The following is a 17,775-nucleotide window of genomic DNA, read 5'->3' on the forward strand; positions in this document are numbered from 1 at the left end:
CAGTCACCATGTTTGGTGTGAGTTAACAGTTTGAGGGGAGGGTACCCTGTCCAACAGAGATACATGAAGAGAACATTATGAATGAAAAGTATGCAAAATGGGTGTTCGGAGAGAAAGTGTTAGAATCCATAGTTCTCTAATGTGTATTCTGGACTCTTTTTTTGTTTTTTGTTTTTTTTTAAATTATGGGTGAAGGTTAATAGGGAAGGAAATAAATATAATGCAATGGGCTATAAACAGAATTGATTGGTCTAAATATTTTTAGAAAAGGAAAATTAGCCTTCCAGAGGGTCGGTTGAGTTAGTCCAGCAGTCCAGGGTTCTGATCCTAGACATACCACTGATTTGTTACGTAATCAACTCTCAGTGAGCTTTAGCTTCTCTGTGACCCATGTGTTTTTTGAGGCCCCTTTCAACTTTATAGATGAGTGTAAGCAGTAAATAAGGGTATTTAACTCAAAGTATCATAAAATATAAATACATAATTATGGAAGCGGATATGAATCTGCTAATATTCTTTATAAAACTTGTGTATCTATGTGTTTTAGAGAATCTGCAGATAAGTTAAGAACATATATACTGTTTGAAAGAGCATTTTGCCTCAGACCAACAATCTTAAAAATAAAACTAACTTTCAAAAGCCAAAGCAAATGTAATGAACATGTTTTTTGGTATAAATACATTTGTTATGTAAGAATACTTGTAAGAAAATATTCAATTTCCATATTATATTTATTTTCATTTTCAGTAGGCTTCATCCCCTCCATTAGAAAATTAACAGGAAAATACGATATGATACTATTTTCACCAAACTTTCTTAGAGTATGTGGATTCTTGGTCAATGTAGTGATTTTGATTTGTGTATGTTTATATAATTGTGGATTAACATGCCTTTTTTCCATAATTTAGTGTTAGCTTATATATATTGTGTGACTCTTCATTATATTGTCATTTGAATATTCATGGAAGATAAATAAGTTTTATTTAAACTGAAACAGGTTTATGTTTATACTTTCTTGGGATCCCCTATAATTCACAAAGGTGGGGTTTTTGAACATATGTTCGAAAGTAGAACAGCAATAGTTGTTCATCACTTCCTGCCCTCCTGCTCTCTGATGAGAAGTTGACTAATCCAGGGCAATAAGTATCTGCTTCTAAGGCCTGTATCTCAAACAGCTTGGTAAAATTAGAAGCAGAATAGCATCAGAAAATGAGAATGAAGCTTTGTTTTTAATAGTAAAACTGAAAATGATTCCTTATGAGATATTATATTTTGAAGAAATGTTTTCATAATATTTCCTTTAGTTTTGCTGGAATTAAGTAGTCTAGCTGAATAAATTATTGTTCTGGGAGAATTTACCAATGGTAACATTATTTTTTTCCAAATAACTTAGTATTATAGTTTTAGGTGAAATTTTTTTTTTTTTTTGCCAAACAAGGATAAGGAGGATTTGAAAAATATTACACTAATCATCTCTAGTCCTAGCCTCTAAAACTGGATATTGCTAACATTTTCACATATTGGCTGCCTTATTTTTGTAATAGTTATTATGAGAAATTTCAAATGTACATAAATGTCGTGAATCCTCATATACCCATCATTCTGTTTTAACAAGCACTAGTTCATGGTCAGTCTTGTTTCTTCTCTTGTCTCAGACATTTCCCTTGTCCCTTCCCTGGAAGTTTTTGAAGCAAATTGTGGATATTATATTATTTTATGCATAAATATTTCAGCCCAACTGCTTTTTACATGCATAATTTAAAACCGTTATAAAAATACAGTTTCCTTTAAAAAAAAAAAAAAAAGAGAAAGCTAAATTCCCACGTTGAGTCCCCACATATGAGGCTACTACTTCCATCTGTCTACTCCCATCTACTGTCATTTTAGAATGTGTCCTTTTAATCCATTGTTGAATATGAGGAAAGTATGTGTATACATATTTTTATGTGGCCCATATACTATTTTTTATATTTTTAAAATATAAATAAACTACTTATTCTGTAAATCTCCATTTCATTGTTGAGGTTTGGACTCCGAGTCTGTTCTTTAAAAAATGAGTCTAACCCATTTGTTTATTGTGAATATGGATATCTGGATTTATTTCATTGCCCTTGTTTTGTGTTTTTTGTTTACTGTGGTTTCTCCTTTTTCCTTGTTTTCCCATTCCTAACCTCTTTTAAATTGCTCGAGTATTTTTAGTTCATCTTCTTTCATTTTGGTGTGTATATTATGTAGAATCTACTTCTGTTTTTTTAGTGGTACCTTAAGGTTTTAACATGTATACTTGGCTTAATTTTTCTAGTAGAGTTTGAAGAAAGAACATTTCTATCCTCCTATGAGTGGAACTCTTTTTAATTTTTATAATTTTTTTTTTGAGACAGGGTCTTTCTCTGTCGGCCCAGATTGGAGTGCAGTGGTGCGATCACATGTCACTGCAGCCTCTACCACCTGGGTTCAGGTGATCCTCCCACCTCAGCCTCCTGAATAGCAGGGACTACAGGTGTATACCACCACTCCTGGCTAATTTTTTTTAAATTTTTTGTGGAGATGGGGTTTTGTGATGTTGCCCAGGCTGGTCTCAAACTCCTAGGCTCAAGCGATCCACCAATCTTGCCCTCCCAAAGCTGGGATTACAGGCATCAACTACCATGCCTGGCCTGAATGGAGATTTTTGGTCTGAAATATTTTTACTGTTTGTAAATATTGTTCACAGTTACTCAGATTTCATTTGTATAATGAAAATTTGTCAGAGCTCACATTCCTTTTTTTTAATTTTTAATTTTCATTTTCTAGGGGCAGGGTCTTGTTCTGTTGCCCAGGCTGGAGTTTAGTGGCACAATGATAGCTCACTATAGCCTCAATCTCCTGGGCTCAAATAATCTTCTTACCTCAGCCTCCCAAGTAGCTGGGACTACATGCATGTGCCTCCACGCCTGGCTAATTTTAAGAATTTTTTTTTTTTTTTGTAGAGACAGGGTCCCACTTTGTTGGCCAGGCTGGTCTTGAGCTCCTGGCTAAAAGTGATCCTCTCACCTTGGCTTCTCAAAGTGCTGGGATTACAGGCATGAGCCACCATACTCCGTCAGCTACCTTTGTTTTAACAGCGGATTTATGTTTTATTCGGTGGCAGCTAATGGCTTCTCTCAGGCTCTGAGCAAAACAGAACTTTATAGTGTTATATTCACCCACCAAGTGTAGGAGCTTCCCTGCACTTTGTTTTTCTGATGTAACTATCTCTTCTGTAGGATTATTAATTATTTAGTGGTCCTACTAAAATTGTCTTGCTAGTTAACTCCCTCAAATCTTTATTGGAAGTACAGTGCCCAAATGAAATAAAGGAACAAGGGTATTTCGTAAGCAAGGGTACTTGAGAGGAGTTTCTTTTTTTTTTGGATATGATGATATGGTACCATACCAAAGCAGAGTGTGTTTGAATGAATAGGTGTGTTTAAATGGAGCAAACAGAGCCTCATACAACATACCTCTGGCAAAATGGAGTTCACTGTAAATGGAGATCAGTGATTGTGCATCTGTAGGGACCAGTTACTCTATTTTCCTCTTATTGGCTGTGCTGCATCTCCCAAGGAATGCCTGTATCTCTTAATGTCGGTTGTATTCTATCTCTATCAACAGACTTGTTTTTGCTGTCTCATAACTCTGGCTTGTGTGTACCTCATTTTAGCTTCTTCATCTCTTACTCAGCTGCCTTCTGTCTTCTCAACTCTTGTTCTACCATTAATTGGCTTATTCTCTGAATATTTCTTAAGTTCTTAAGAGACACTCTAGTCCATTCATGCTTTTCATGTCAGTACTTAGATTGGCTTCCCTTGAATTAAGGAGCCTAGCCGTGGTTCCCTTGGTTATGGTTGGAAGAAGGGGGCGAAGCATAGTACATGATAGCATAGTCCTTGGAGGAGGGCCTGTGGGAAGGTTGAATTCTGTATTAGTCAGCTTGAGCTGCCATAACAAATTATTTAGAGAGGTGTAAACAACAGAAATTTATTTTCATGGTGTTGGAGGTTGAAAGGTCTAAGATCAAGGTCTGGCAGGGTTCAGCTTCTGATGAGGGTTTTGTCTGTGGCTTGCAGATGGCTACCTTCTTGTGTCCTCATGTGGCCTTTTCTCAGTGCTTGCATGTAGACAGTGAGACAGGTTTTCCTCTCTTCTTCTTTCTAGAAGACCACCAATTCTGTTGGATCAGGACTCCACCCTTATGTCCTCATTTAATGTTAACTGTTCCCTAAAAGACCTGTTTCCAAAATCAATCACATCGGGGTTGGGGCTTCAACATAGGAATTTTGGGCAACACAGTTCATTCCATAGCAACATCGTAAGGTACTATACTCAGCTATTCAAACTCTATTAGGGCAGACATTTCTAGAATAGTCTCACAACACTGACATGTTCCTTGTAGTATTACCATCCATCAATAACCAAAGCAGGAAAGGTGGGATTTATCCTAAACTCATCTTCCTTACCTCCATATTACCATGTCACAGTACTTATGTCTCTTAACTAATCTTAATCTATCTCCCATTTTTCTTTGTTTCTCTAGTTTTGAAAATGCCTCTTACCTGACTTCCTTATCCCTAGCTTCTCTTGATTTTTGTATGTCCTCCATACCATTGCCAGAGTGATCTTTCTAAAGATCACTTTGCCAAAATAAACTTCTAATTAAATCTAAACTCTTTAATGGCTGGGTGCAGTGGCCACAACTATAATCCCAGCTCTTTGGGAGGCCGAGGTGGGTGGATCACTTGAGGTCAGGAGTTTAAGACCAGCCTGACCAACATGGCAAAACTGTGTCTCTAATAAAGTAAATTACAACAACAACAACAACAACAAAAATTGGCCGGGTGTGGTGGCGGGGGCCTTTTATCTTAGCTACTCGGGAGGCTGAGGCATGAGAATAGCTTGAACCTGGGAGGCGGAGGTTACAGTGAGCTGAGATTGTGCCGCTGTGGCCTCCAGCCTGGGCCACAGAGCGAGACTCCGTTTCAAACAAAACAAAAAACAAATGTCAACTTTTTAAGAGTAGTATGGAGGGCCCTGAATAATTTGGCATTTACTCACATCTCCAGCCTCATCTTCTCTGTCTCTCGTTTTTCCTCAGCCCCAATCCAGGTACTACATAAGAAACTACTTGCAGTGCTCAGAAGGTACCATGCACTCTTGCGTTTATGTGGGGAGCTCTTTCATCAGACCTTCTCCCCCACCTATTCTTTAAGACTCTGTGCAGGAGTCTGTGACTCCAGGAAGTTTCCCTGACTTCTCAGTTCAGCTTGGGTGTCCCTCCTTTGTGTTCTTATATTTTAATTGTTTATTTCTTTTCCTTTCATTCACTTGTACGTGAGTTCCCAGATTGTATCATCATTTCTCCAATTCTGCTACTAGACAACATGCCAGTCATGTAAGTGCCCCATGTGTGTTTGCAGAATCAGTAAATGACAGAATTTGAGTCCTTTTCTAATCTCTTGACCTTCCCTGCATTTTCTTTTCTTTTCTTTTTCTTTTTTGAGGCAGACTTTTGCTCTGTTGCCCAGACTGGAGTGTGCTGGCTCGATCTCAGGCTACTTGGGAGACTGAGGCAGGAGAATCACTTGAACCCAGGAGGCGGAGGCTGCACTGGGTTCAAGTGATTCTCCTGCCTCAGTCTCCCCAGTAGCTGGGACTACTGCATTTCCATTTCAGGTAATTTGTATGGCAGTTTTTATAAATAAAGAATAAGAATATTAATCAATATTTGAAGTATGTTGTGAAGTTAAGGTTCTTTAATACTTGATTTTCTTTCATTTTGGTGGGCAAAGTGGAATTAATACATCTTATTTTCATTGAATAAATTTAGGAAGATTTATAAATGTCAACTTGAAAATAAAAATTGTGTTCATGAATGCTTTTTTGATCAAAGCCTATAAAAATGAGGGAGCAGTTCAGAAGAACAGATGCTAAGAAAAGGCTGAGTGATTTCTGTTGGATGACTGCGTGATGTTGGTGGGTACTGTGACATTTCTATACTTTTAGAGCTATAGTTCAGTAATGTTACCCAAAAGTAGGAATTATGACTGAAAGTGTAAGTATTGCTGTTATGGACAATTGAATTTATGAAAATCTACTTGCATTTGACTACTACAGTTGTGCCTTTGTCTGCTAACTTCAGGTACTGCTGCGGCAACTATGAATGATAGAATGGTAAATTTAAATGCAATAACAGATGCTGAGCAACTTTGACAAGCTGCAAGCCATTGAAACAAGCACTTTTAATGTTGTATTCCTTTTTCAGTCAGAATTGTTTAAGATAACTAGAAAATTGTATGCATTTGGGGCATTTTCTCTACATAGAGTTATTTTTAGCATAAAACATATTTTCACTTGTTAGTTGCCATATAATCTGCATTGAGCAGAATGATTTGTGTTATGTTTCAAACGTTGATTCTCTACTTTGTAAAAGCTGTGCCTACATGTTACCATTACAACTTGTTGAAAAGTAAAATGATTACTCAGTTAATCCGTTCCTACTTCTAAATAATACCAAATATTCTGTTTTATTTTTATCCCCTGCTGACACTAATGTTATCAACAAATTGCTGGAGAATCATATGGTCACAGGTAAAATCTTTGAGATGTATTGAGGATTAGGCAGCTCTCTCGTGATGTTAAAGTTTTACAGGAAGCGTGAAAGGTAAAATGATTTTATATGTCTTTTTTTTCTCTAAGCTAGCATGTACATAGTAGGATTGTTAGATAAAATAGCAGATGCCCAAGTTAAGTTTGAATTTCAGATAAATAAGATTGGATTTTAGTATAAATATGTCCCAAGTATGGCATGGGACATACACTAAAAAAGTATTCATTTACTTGAAATTCAAATTTAATTAGCATCCTGTGTTTTTATTTGATAAATCTGGCAGCCCTCTATTAAGATACAAAGTTTGAAAAACACAAAAGTAATGCAGTGCAAAGTAAGATTGTCTCGGCGTCCTTCAGCCTGCCATATCCCACTATCAGTGTCTTTGAAAAAGTTGCAGAATAGTCTATGCTTTTATAAACACGCACACATCAGTTTTTACTTACCTAAACAATTGCCGTCCTATTCTTCTGTACAAAGTGTAACAACTTCATACCTTGTTCTGTATCTTCTTTTTTATAAATTCGACAATATATTTTCACCATGTGATTTTTGCGAGATAGTTCGGAAAATAGGGGGTAGTGTGATAGAGTTTGGGCTTTAAAATAAGGGACAGTAGGGTTCAATTCCAAGTTCTCCCACTTACTAGCTGTGTCACCTTGATTAAGACCCCGACCTCTCCTTTTCTCTGTTGTGTTATCTGGAATAATGTGTCAGGCACTGGAGGATATTATGGGGAGCAAGGTGGTCAGAGTCCTCACACGCATGATGGAGCGTGGATAAACTGCACTTGCCTAGCACTCTGGTGCCTAACAGATACTGAATTCATTGAGCTATTACTGATATGTCTTGTGGTTCTAAAAGCTAAGGCTGTTGGAACAGATTTTAGGTTCAGTTTTTATGACCAAATAGTGATATAGCCACAAGCAGGATACCTGAACAGCAACTAGAGGGAAACTGGTAATTTTTCTGTGCCAGGTTTGAATACAGTTGTCCCACCCCTTGGAATGTGGAGGATACATTCCAAGACCCCCAGTAGTTGCCTGAAACCAAACATAGTACCTTACCCCATATGTACAGACCTGTTATTCTATTGAATTTTGCCTTATTGTGCTTTGCAGATACTGAATTTTTTTAAACAAATTGATGGTTTATGGCAACACTGTGTCAAGCAAGTCTATTGGTGCCATTTTCTTTTCCAACAGCATGCGCTTACTTTGTGTGTGTCACGTTTTGTTAATTCTTACAATATTTCATGCCCTTTATTATTCTTACATCTGTTACAGTGATCTGTGATCAGTAGTCTTTGATGTTACCATTTTAATTATTTTGGGGTGCTGCAGCCCTGCACATTTAAGATGACGAACTTAATAAATGTTGCACATTTTCCAACTGCTCCATCAACTGGCCATTCCCATTCTCTTTCCCTCCTCTGAGGCTTCTCTATTCCCTGACACAGAGCAGTATTAAAATTAGGCTGTTCAGTGTTCAAGTGAAGGGAAGAGTTGCATGCCTCTCACTTTAAATGAAAAGCTAGAAATAATTAACTTTAGTGAAGAAGGCATGTTGAAAGTAGAGATAGACTGAAAGCTAGGTGTGTTGTGCCAAATGGCCAAGTTGTGAATGCAAAGGAAAAGGTCTTGAAGGAAATTAAAAGAGCTTCTCCAGTGACCACATGTAAAGCAAAACAGCCTTATTGTTGATATGGAGAAAGTTGTAATGGTCTGGATAGAAAATCAAATCAGCCACAACATTCCCTTAAGCCAAAGCCTAATACAGAGCAAAACCCTAACACTCTTCAGTTCTGTGAAGGCTGAGAGAGGTGAGGGAGCTGCAGAAAAAAAGTTGGAAGCTAGCAGAGATTGGTTCATGAGGCTTAATGAAAGGAGCCATCTGTATGACATAAAAGTGCAAGGTGAAGCAGCAAGTGCTAATGTAGAGGCTTCAGAAAGCTATCCAGAAGATCTAGCTAAGATCGTTAATGAAGGTGGCTGCCCTAAACAACAGATTGTTAATGTAGATGGAACAGCTTTATATTGAAAGAAGAGGCTATCAGGGACTTAAATAGGAGTAGTCTGGCTTCAAAGCTTTAAAGAGACTGACTCTCTCATTAGGAGCTAATGCAACTGGTGATGTCAAATTGAAGCCAGTGCTTATTTACCATTTCAAAAAGTTTTGGACCCTTAAGAATTATGCCAAATCAGCTGTGCCTGTGTTCTCTGTGAATGGAAAAAGAAAGCCTGGATAACAGCACATCTGTTTATAGCATGGTTTACTGAATGCTTTAAGCCCACTGTTGAGACCTCCTGCTCAGAAAAAGGTTCTTTTAAAATACATTACTGCTCATTGACAAGGCACCTGGTTATCCAAGAGCTCTGATAGAGTTTTACAAAGAGATGAATGTTGTTTTCATGTCGCTAACACAACATCCATTCTGCAGTCCCTGGACCACAGAGTAATTTTGACTTTCAAGTCTTATTATTGAAAAATAAATTTTGTAAAGTTATAGCTTCTGTACTTAATTATTCCTCTGCTAGATTAGGGCGAAGTAAATGGAAAACCTTCTGGAAAGGATTGACCAATTTAGATGCCATTAAGATATTTGTAATTCATGGGAGGAAGTCAGAATACCAACATTAGCAGGAGTTTGGAGGAAGTTGATTCTAAAACTCTTACAAATAATGCTGAGGGTTCAAGACTTCAGTGGAAGAAGTCACAGAAGATGTGGTACAAATAGCAAGAGAACTAGAATTTCAAATGGAGTCTGAAGATGTGACTGAATTGCTGTACTCTCATGATAAAGTTTGAATGAATGAGGAGTTGCTTTTTATGGATGAGTAAAGAAAGTGGTTTCTTGAGATGAAATGTATGCCTGGTGAAGATGTGAACATCGTTGAAATGAAAAAAAGGATTGAGGCTATTACATAATCTTCGTTAATAAAGTAGGAGCAGGATTTGAGAGGTTCTATTGTGGGTAAAATGCTATCAAACAGCATCCCATGCTACAGAGAAATCTTTCATGAAAGGAAGAATCAATGTGGCAAAGCTCGTTGTTGATTTATTTTCAGAAATTGTCACAGCGACCCCAGCCTTCAGCAGCCACCACCCGTCAGTCAGCAGCCATCACTACAAAGGCGAGACTCTCCACCAGCACAAAGACTATGACTCACTGAAGTCTCAGATGATCACTAGCATTTTTTGACAGTAAACTATTTTTTAATAAAGGTGTATAGAATGTTTTCCTAGACATAATGCTGTTGCACATTTAATAGACTACAGTGTAGTGTAAACATAACTTTTGTACTCACTGGGAAACCAAAAAATTCGTGTGACCCCTTTTATTGAGAGATTCACTTTATTGCAGTGGTCTGGAACTGATCCTACAATATCTCTGAGGTATGCTTTTTTTTTTATTTTTATAAATACATACCTATGATAAAGTTTAATTTACAGATTAAGCTCAATAAGAGATTAACAACAACTAATAATAAAATAGAACAATTACAACAATATACTGTGTATTCTTAATTCTCTTTGTGTTGAGGGATTTAGTACCTTGAAATGTAAAAGCAGTGTTTTTGAATATACTTTGAATATCAATTTAAAGAGGCTTCTTAAGGGTTTTTCTTAAAATCTTGGATTTTAAAAGTGATTTGTTTAAAGACGTATGGACATTAACATTACATAAATGGTGAATATTCCTGATCTGTCTTTGATAGACCCACTGCTGGTTTCTAACATATGTATTTCTGACTTTTTCATACCTTGTCTGAACAGTTGGCTGATTTGACTATCTACAGCAGTCTATTCCATTTCAGACTTCATTCATTTTGGGTCTCTATTTCTTCCTTTGGTTTCACTTTATGTAGGGCATGGTCTGTTTGAACTTGGAAACAGGGAAGTCGAATCTTCCTGCTTTCTAGAGGCAGCATATTGTAGAAATTAAATTGTGGACTCTGGAGCTAGATGGCTTGTGTTAAGATCCTTGCTCTATCACTTAGTAGTGGTGTGGACTTAGAAGAGTTACTTAACCTGTCTGTACCTCATTTTCCTTGTTTATAAAGTGAGTGAATTGTGTAAGTATTAAAAGACTTAATTGGAAGCATGATTCGAATAGTACCCAGCATGTGGTAGGTGCTGTGTGTTTGCTGTTATCATTTCTGCTTCTGTTTCAGCATTAGTGCTGATCTCCTTCTTATCATATCCATAGCTCATCTCTTTTCTGCCTCTCTGATTCCTTATTGTCACTGCTTAGCATGAATTGTCCAGACAAAAAAAAAAAAAAAAAAAAGAAAAAGAAAATCCCTCAGAACTTGCCATTCTTCTGACATGTTGGATCTTGTTTAAGTCATGCCAGTTGGCCATGACCCACTGTTATCACTCAGGTATCCTTAAGTTTCCATATAGTATTTAAATGGGCAAAAAGGGAAAGGAAATGGTAGGGTGGTGAAAAGGTGACAAGAGGAATTCATGGCTGCAATTTGAAGGGAGTAGACTCAATCTATCTCAAAAATTTTGTGATTATAAATGAATTTGTTTATAATTAGAACTGAATCCTCAGGACAGGTATATCAGGCACAGAAAGGAACAAGTTTTTAAAAGTTCTTATGTTTTTGTCGGGGTTGCTAATGGTGAAATCCCCTGAAAAATCTCAAAAAAAGCTATGCATTTATTTTAGGGACATCCAAGCCTAGAAAAGAAACTCTGAAACTGTAATTTTAAAAAATCATTGAAATACAAAAGAGTAGAGCTCTCTCATCTGGGAGCTATTTTTTGTTTTTTTTTTTAACCTTTGTGTAATTTTTGGGGGAAGAAAAAGTAATTCTATTTTACTGTAACCGACTTGTAGATGAACTTTCGGACAACAGTGTTTTTCTCAATTAGGAACTGCCTACGCTGTACTTTCTCTGCAGACTTCCCATAAATCAGTGAGCTTCTAAATCCGAGGTCTACCTCCCATGTATGTCAGGAACACTGTCTATCTTTAGAATTAATTTTTCATGTGCATACCAAAAACATGTATAATTTTATCCTTTCAAAACGTTATAAACATCATTCATTTATAAATAGAGACTCAGATTCAGAAAAAGATAAGTGACTTAACAAGGGCATATAGCTAGTTGAAATTTAAATTCAGGTCATCAGACTCTCTAGTCCATGCTTTTTTATTGCTATCATGCTTCTTCCTGGGTGATTAAATATACTTTTGTAGCCCTGGGCTTCCTTATATTGGGGTATCTTTATTCAGGCAATTCTCTTGGTTCAGCCTCTTGGAGCAGCTGGGACTACAGTCACATGCACCACGCCCAGCTAATTTTTGTATTTTTGGTAGAGACGGGGTTTCACCGTGTTGGCCAGGCTGATCTCGAACTTCTGAGCTGAGGTTATTTGCTGGGATTACAGGCGTGAGCCACCATGCCCAGCCCTATTTTTTTCTGGAGTTGGGAGGGGACAGAGTCTCGCTCTGTTGCCAGGCTGGAATGCCGTGGCACGATCTTGGCTCACTGCAACCTCCGCCTCCCTGGTTGAAGTGATTCTCCTGTCTCAGACTCCTGAGTAGCTGGGATTATAGGCATGTTCTACCACACCCAGCTCATTTTTGTATTTTTAGTAGAGACGGAGTTTCACCATGTTGGCCAGGATGGTCTCGATCTCCTGACCTCGTGATCCACCCCTCTCAGCCTCCCAAAGTGCTGGGATTACAGGCATGAGCCACCATGCCTGGCCTATTTTTGTGTTTTAATTACCAGAAGTTAATTGTTTCTGAGGTGGGGTGGCTAATAGTAGGCTGTTTTGTGAAGGAATATTATATTCTCCTTATAAATAAGAGTAAAAAAGTCACCAATTTATTTGTTAATATTACCCTATATTAGGCCTCATGAAATAATGTATTGCTTGGCATTGGAATTCCTATCTATGTGGAATATATTGACTCGGCATTAATCCTGAATAAATGTATCATAGTTACAAGTTATGCTATGAGCTGGAAATTGGCATACTTTATCTCATTTTTCAAAATATACCCAATGAGTAAGTGTGTTTTAAAAGAAACAGATGTTGAAATGATAGGTCCCTTGCTCAAGGCCACACTTCTATTTAGGTTTCAATTCCAGGTCAGAGCCAGTATCCTCTTTTCTTGACACAAAGACACTTTTTAAAACAAGTGCCAGTAGTTAAACGATTTGACATTTGAAATGGAGTTGATGTTTCAAATAGTATATTCTAAATTGGGATAAGACAAGTCAATACATACTGTTCTTTGTTATCACACAGAGCTAATTGCAGGCATTGATGTTTTGTAGATCTGCTCATCTACATCACACACTTCCTTTTTAGCCAAATGAATTTTGTCTGAAAGAGGTAACAGGAGGCAACTTGTTCTTTCTAAGAGAAATCCCATTTTATCTTCCAGATGAAAAATGAGAATGTGTGGTGGTAGATTTCTTTTTTCTATTGAAGGAATGACTGACTGACTGTCTTCTTCATGATTCAGGGTTTTCTGTGAGGCAAAAGAGAGATGGAACTTTGGGGATAGTTGTGCAGATTTGTTTGGCAGCAAAGGCTCAAGATGCATTAGTGACGTGGATGTTAGCGTTGCAGATCTGTATCCAGTACTTAAAAGAATCTAGTTAAGTATTCTTAGAGGAAGATGAGATGTGTGGATTGAAGGAGTTGAGAAGGTTTCTTTGAATGGGAAAGAGCAGAACATTATAGTCAGGAGAGTATTTTGAGAACTTTTGAAAAATTTAACACTATGTGCTCCCTTTTGTTCAGTTTTTCATCCATGATTTAATATATTATCTTCCAGTAGTTCAGGTACTGCTTGAGTGTCACATTCATTTCTTTTTTTCTTTTCTTTTCTTTTTTTATTTTTTTGAGGTGGAGTCTTGTTCTGTGGCCCAGGCTGGAGTGCCATGGCATGATCACGGCTCAGCGCAACCACCGCTTCCTGGGTTCAAGTGATTCCTCTGCCTCAGCATCCTGAGTAGCTGGGATTACAGGTGTGCACTACCACACCCGGCTAATTTTTATATTTTTAACAGAGACGGGGTTTCAGCGTGTTGGCCAGGCTGATCTCAAACTCCTGACCTCAAGTGACGCACCCACCTTGGCTTCCCCAAGTGCTGGGATTACAGGTGTGAACCACCACGCCCAGCCCACAGTTCATTTCTAATAGGTATGCATGCATTGTCTCCTCAGTTAGGGGTGTGAGCCTTTGAGGGCAGGATCACATTTTCTACTTTTTATGTTTTTTTGCCACAGAATTTCTTATGTGGAGTTAAGTAAGCTTCTTATTCTACACTTAAAGATCTATAAGTGAATACAAGATTATAGTGGTCTGTATTGTAAGTGGAACTTCTTATGGAAATATGTTTGAAACTTCTGCCACCTTATTTAAAACAGAATTTATGTCTTTTACCTTATCCAAGTATTATGGGTAAATATATACATAGAAGATTATTTTGAATAAGTCCTAAAATGATTACTTTATTGTCTATAAAGAGAACTATCTTAAGTTGTATCAACAAGATTTTAATGGTCAAAAGAATTTGAGTTGTATCGAGTGTTTAAAATTTTAGAGTATTTAGCTTTAGAATATAAAGTTCTGATAAAACATAACCACTCTATTTTATTTCTTTTTTGCAGAGTTCCATTTTAATTGCTGTTAATCATTTTAGAGAAGAACACTGAACTTTGAAAAAAATGTTAGAAGCCATTGGTAAGACTTATTCTTTTCTGCCTACTTTTATAAGAATTGTAACTCCTCCCATTGGGATTTTTGACATATGGTGTGTTTAACATAGCAGGATTCTGTCTATAGTATCTAGATTTAAAAAGTGTTTACCTACTAACATTGTACTAAGGTAATATGTTTCTGTATTTGGACAATTTCATCTGAAGTGTTATAAAAAACACATTACATATGAGCAAAAATTAAAAACATATGAGATATTCTTCCAGTTATGGATTTTAATAAAGCTTAATGTAAGCCCAATTCTGATTTATGAGCCCAGTTCTGGTTAATATCTATTTCTGGAAAGCATTTGGAATTTTAGCAGTATTTTTAATACTGAAAGAAGATATTACTTGTGGCAGGTGAAGTACTGCTGAGCTCTTGCTATTAATTGATAAAGAGAAAAATGTTACTTAGTCTTATGCTTTAAGGCAGTTTAATTTCTACATGAGATAATTTAGGTCGAAATATCTACATTTCCCAGACTCATGTGATAATAATTTGTTTTTCCCACTGCTCTTTAGTTTTAAAGAAACTAGTTAGTAGAACCATTTATAGCTAGATATATCAGGTATGGCACAATACATGCAATTATCTGACACTCTAGTTCCTTACCCTATTCCAGGTAACTCTTTGGGTATGACTAAATGGAAAGTGTTTGGATTTCACTCTGGCACCTTAATCATTATGGCAGATACCTTGACGTTGGTGGGTTTTGAGGGATAGAGTGAGAGTCAGTGGCAGTAACGAGAGAAGGACCTGTTTTTGTGATCGTGGGGATCTCTATGATGGCTTTTGTTCCTGGTACTGTGCTGGTAATGAAAATGTATGTATGTACATTTCCTTCACTTCCCATTTTATACTAAACGCACATGCTGTAAAGACTCCTAGTCCACATGGGAAAGTTCTTAATAGGAAAGTGGAAAGGAAAGGGCAAATACAGAATTATTTAAACCATTGTTTTCTAGTCTTTATTTTGTTTTGTGCTGAGTTGCACACTTTCCAAATAATTGATGTGGAAATTAATATTAGATTTGTATTCTGAGATACCATGGGACATATAACCCAGAATAAGATGCTCATGTGTATCTTTATCATTATTTGTTTTTAAAATTCTGCATATGAGTAAATATTGTTTGTTTACTCATTGTGTGTGTGTGTGTGAACTTATGATCAACATCAATTCATGTTTTAATCACCCTATTTCTTTGCAATTTCAGATTTGGTGCTATAGAAAGTGTCTGTGGTGATGATTCCATTTTTTTTTTTTTTTTTTTTTTTTTTTGAGATGGAGTCTCACTCACTCTGTCGCCCAGGCTGGAGTGTAGTGGTATGATCTTGGCTCACTGCAACTTCCACCTCCCGGGTTCAAGGGATTTTCTTGCCTCAGCCTCCTGAGTAGCTGGGATTACAGGCATATACCACCATGCCCATCTAATTTTTGTATTTTTAGTAGAGACGAGGTTTTACCATATTGAACAGGCTGGTCGCAAACTCCTGAGCTCAAGTAATCCACCTGCCTCAGCCTCCCAAACTGCTGGGATTACAGGCATGAGCCACCGCGCCCTGCCGATTCACCCTTTTTATCATTACTGGGATACGGGAAATATGTTTAAATAGATATACTTGTTACCATGATGAATCTAAGTAATACATCTGAACAATCTCCATTAAAAAAAAGTTTTGGCTTCACTTATAAGAGTGTGTAAGTGTATGTGTTTGTGTTTCAGGGAAAGGTTTTTAACTATTATTTGTGGTAGAAACTCTGGCGTAAGTATGATTGTAAGACGCTAGGACTAGTAGGACATAATTACTGAATATATTTACTTTTTGCAACTTTGTGCCTGATTTATACGGTGTTCAGTAATTATTTGAATTGATTAGCTTTGAAGCGAATATAATATGCTATTTTATTTGCTATTTAATTTTGGAGAAAGATATTTAAAGTATTAAAAAGTACTCAGGGCTGGGCGCGGTGGCTCAAGCCTGTAATCCCAGCACTTTGGGAGGCCGAGACGGGCAGATCATGAGGTCAGGAGATCAAGACCATCCTGGCTAACACGGTGAAACCCCGTCTCTACTAAAAAATACAAAAATCTAGCCGGGCAAGGTGGCGGGTGCCTATAGTCCCAGCTACTCGGGAGGCTGAGGCAGGAGAATGGCGTAAACCCAGGAGGCGGAGCTTGCAGTGAGCTGAGATCCCAGCCTGGGCGACAGAGCGACACTCTGTCTCAAAAAAAAAAAAAAGTACTCAGTTTTGTATTTTTTGTGTTTTTGTACTCCATTAAAAAATGTCTACTTTCTCTACAGTTTTTTTTGTTGTTGTTGTTTTGAGATGGAGTCTCGCTCTGTCTCTCTGGCTGGAGTGCAGTGGCCTGATCTCGGCCCACTGCAACCTCTACCTCCCAGATTCAAGTGATTCTCCTGCCTCAGCCCCCTGAGTAGCTGGGATTATAGGAGTGCACCACCACGCCTGGCTAATTTCTTGTATTTTTAGTAGAGACAGGGTTTCATCATGTTGGCCAGGCTGGTCTCGAACTCTTGAGCTCAAGTGATCCGCCCGCCTCAGCCTCCCAAAGTGCTAGGATTACAGGGGTGAGCCACCGTGTCCGGCCTGCAGTTTTTTATTCAATTTAAAAGGGACAATTTTATGCACTCAATAGAAATAGTTTTAGAATTTCTACTAGATGGAGTCCTCATAGGCTGGACATGTGTCCTTTGAATCCTATTATTGACAAATGCTGCTCTTTGGTATAGACAAAAATCGGGCCCTGCAGGCAGCAGAGCGCTTGCAAACCAAGCTGCGAGAACGTGGGGATGTAGCAAATGAAGACAAACTGAGCCTTCTGAAGTCAGTCCTGCAGAGCCCTCTCTTCAGTCAGATTCTGAGCCTTCAGACTTCTGTACAGCAGCTGAAAGACCAGGTAGGACATCATTCACCCAAGCAGGCGTTCACGACATGGCATAGATCTTGTGAAAGGCTGGTGTTTTTCTGAAAGGCTGATTTTTCTATGTGTTAATGAATAGTTAATGAAGTCATTTAAACCTCCAAATGAGACATTCAGATTCAATGTGGCTTTTTTCCTCCTAGTTATTTTTGTAATGGTTGTTGCTGTATATTGTAGATGATATGACATTGTGTTGAAAGCTGTGTGGATGCTGAAGAATGAGTTTCTACAGGAAAAACGGATGATAAAAATATGTTTAGGATGGTTGGCTGTAGACTTGGTTTCCATCATCACTCAGGCTCATTGTTCATGTGATCGTTCATTCAGATTCGGACATTCAGTATACTTACAAGATTTCAGATAAGCCTGGATTTGCATGTGTAATCATGTGTATGAGGAAGGGAAATCACCTCTATTTTGACAGTAAAAGGAATAATTACATTGTCATCAGTTAGAGGAATTGCAAT

The 17,775-nt window shown here is 37.6% G+C and overlaps 1 protein-coding gene across 18 annotated transcripts in view; it reads left to right on the plus strand.

Moving 5' to 3' along the window:
- The window catches only part of MPDZ (multiple PDZ domain crumbs cell polarity complex component), a 175,141-nt gene that overhangs the window by 14,448 nt on the left and 142,918 nt on the right, over positions 1–17,775 (plus strand). For 15 of the 18 annotated variants that reach the window (XM_015117692.3, XM_015117694.3, XM_015117695.3 and 12 more), the window contains exons 2-3: positions 14,273–14,345; positions 17,118–17,284. In XM_015117692.3, coding sequence (XP_014973178.3) covers positions 14,330–14,345; positions 17,118–17,284 — 183 coding nt within the window. In that variant the 5' untranslated portion in view covers positions 14,273–14,329. Of the gene's footprint in view, positions 1–13,501; positions 13,627–14,272; positions 14,346–17,117; positions 17,285–17,775 lie in introns of those variants that run through there. The other 3 variants (XM_077966640.1, XM_077966637.1, XM_077966633.1) reach the window with 2 other exon arrangements.

Source organism: Macaca mulatta, chromosome 15 (assembly GCF_049350105.2).
Source record: "Macaca mulatta isolate MMU2019108-1 chromosome 15, T2T-MMU8v2.0, whole genome shotgun sequence".
NCBI classification, from domain to species: Eukaryota; Metazoa; Chordata; class Mammalia; order Primates; family Cercopithecidae; genus Macaca; species Macaca mulatta.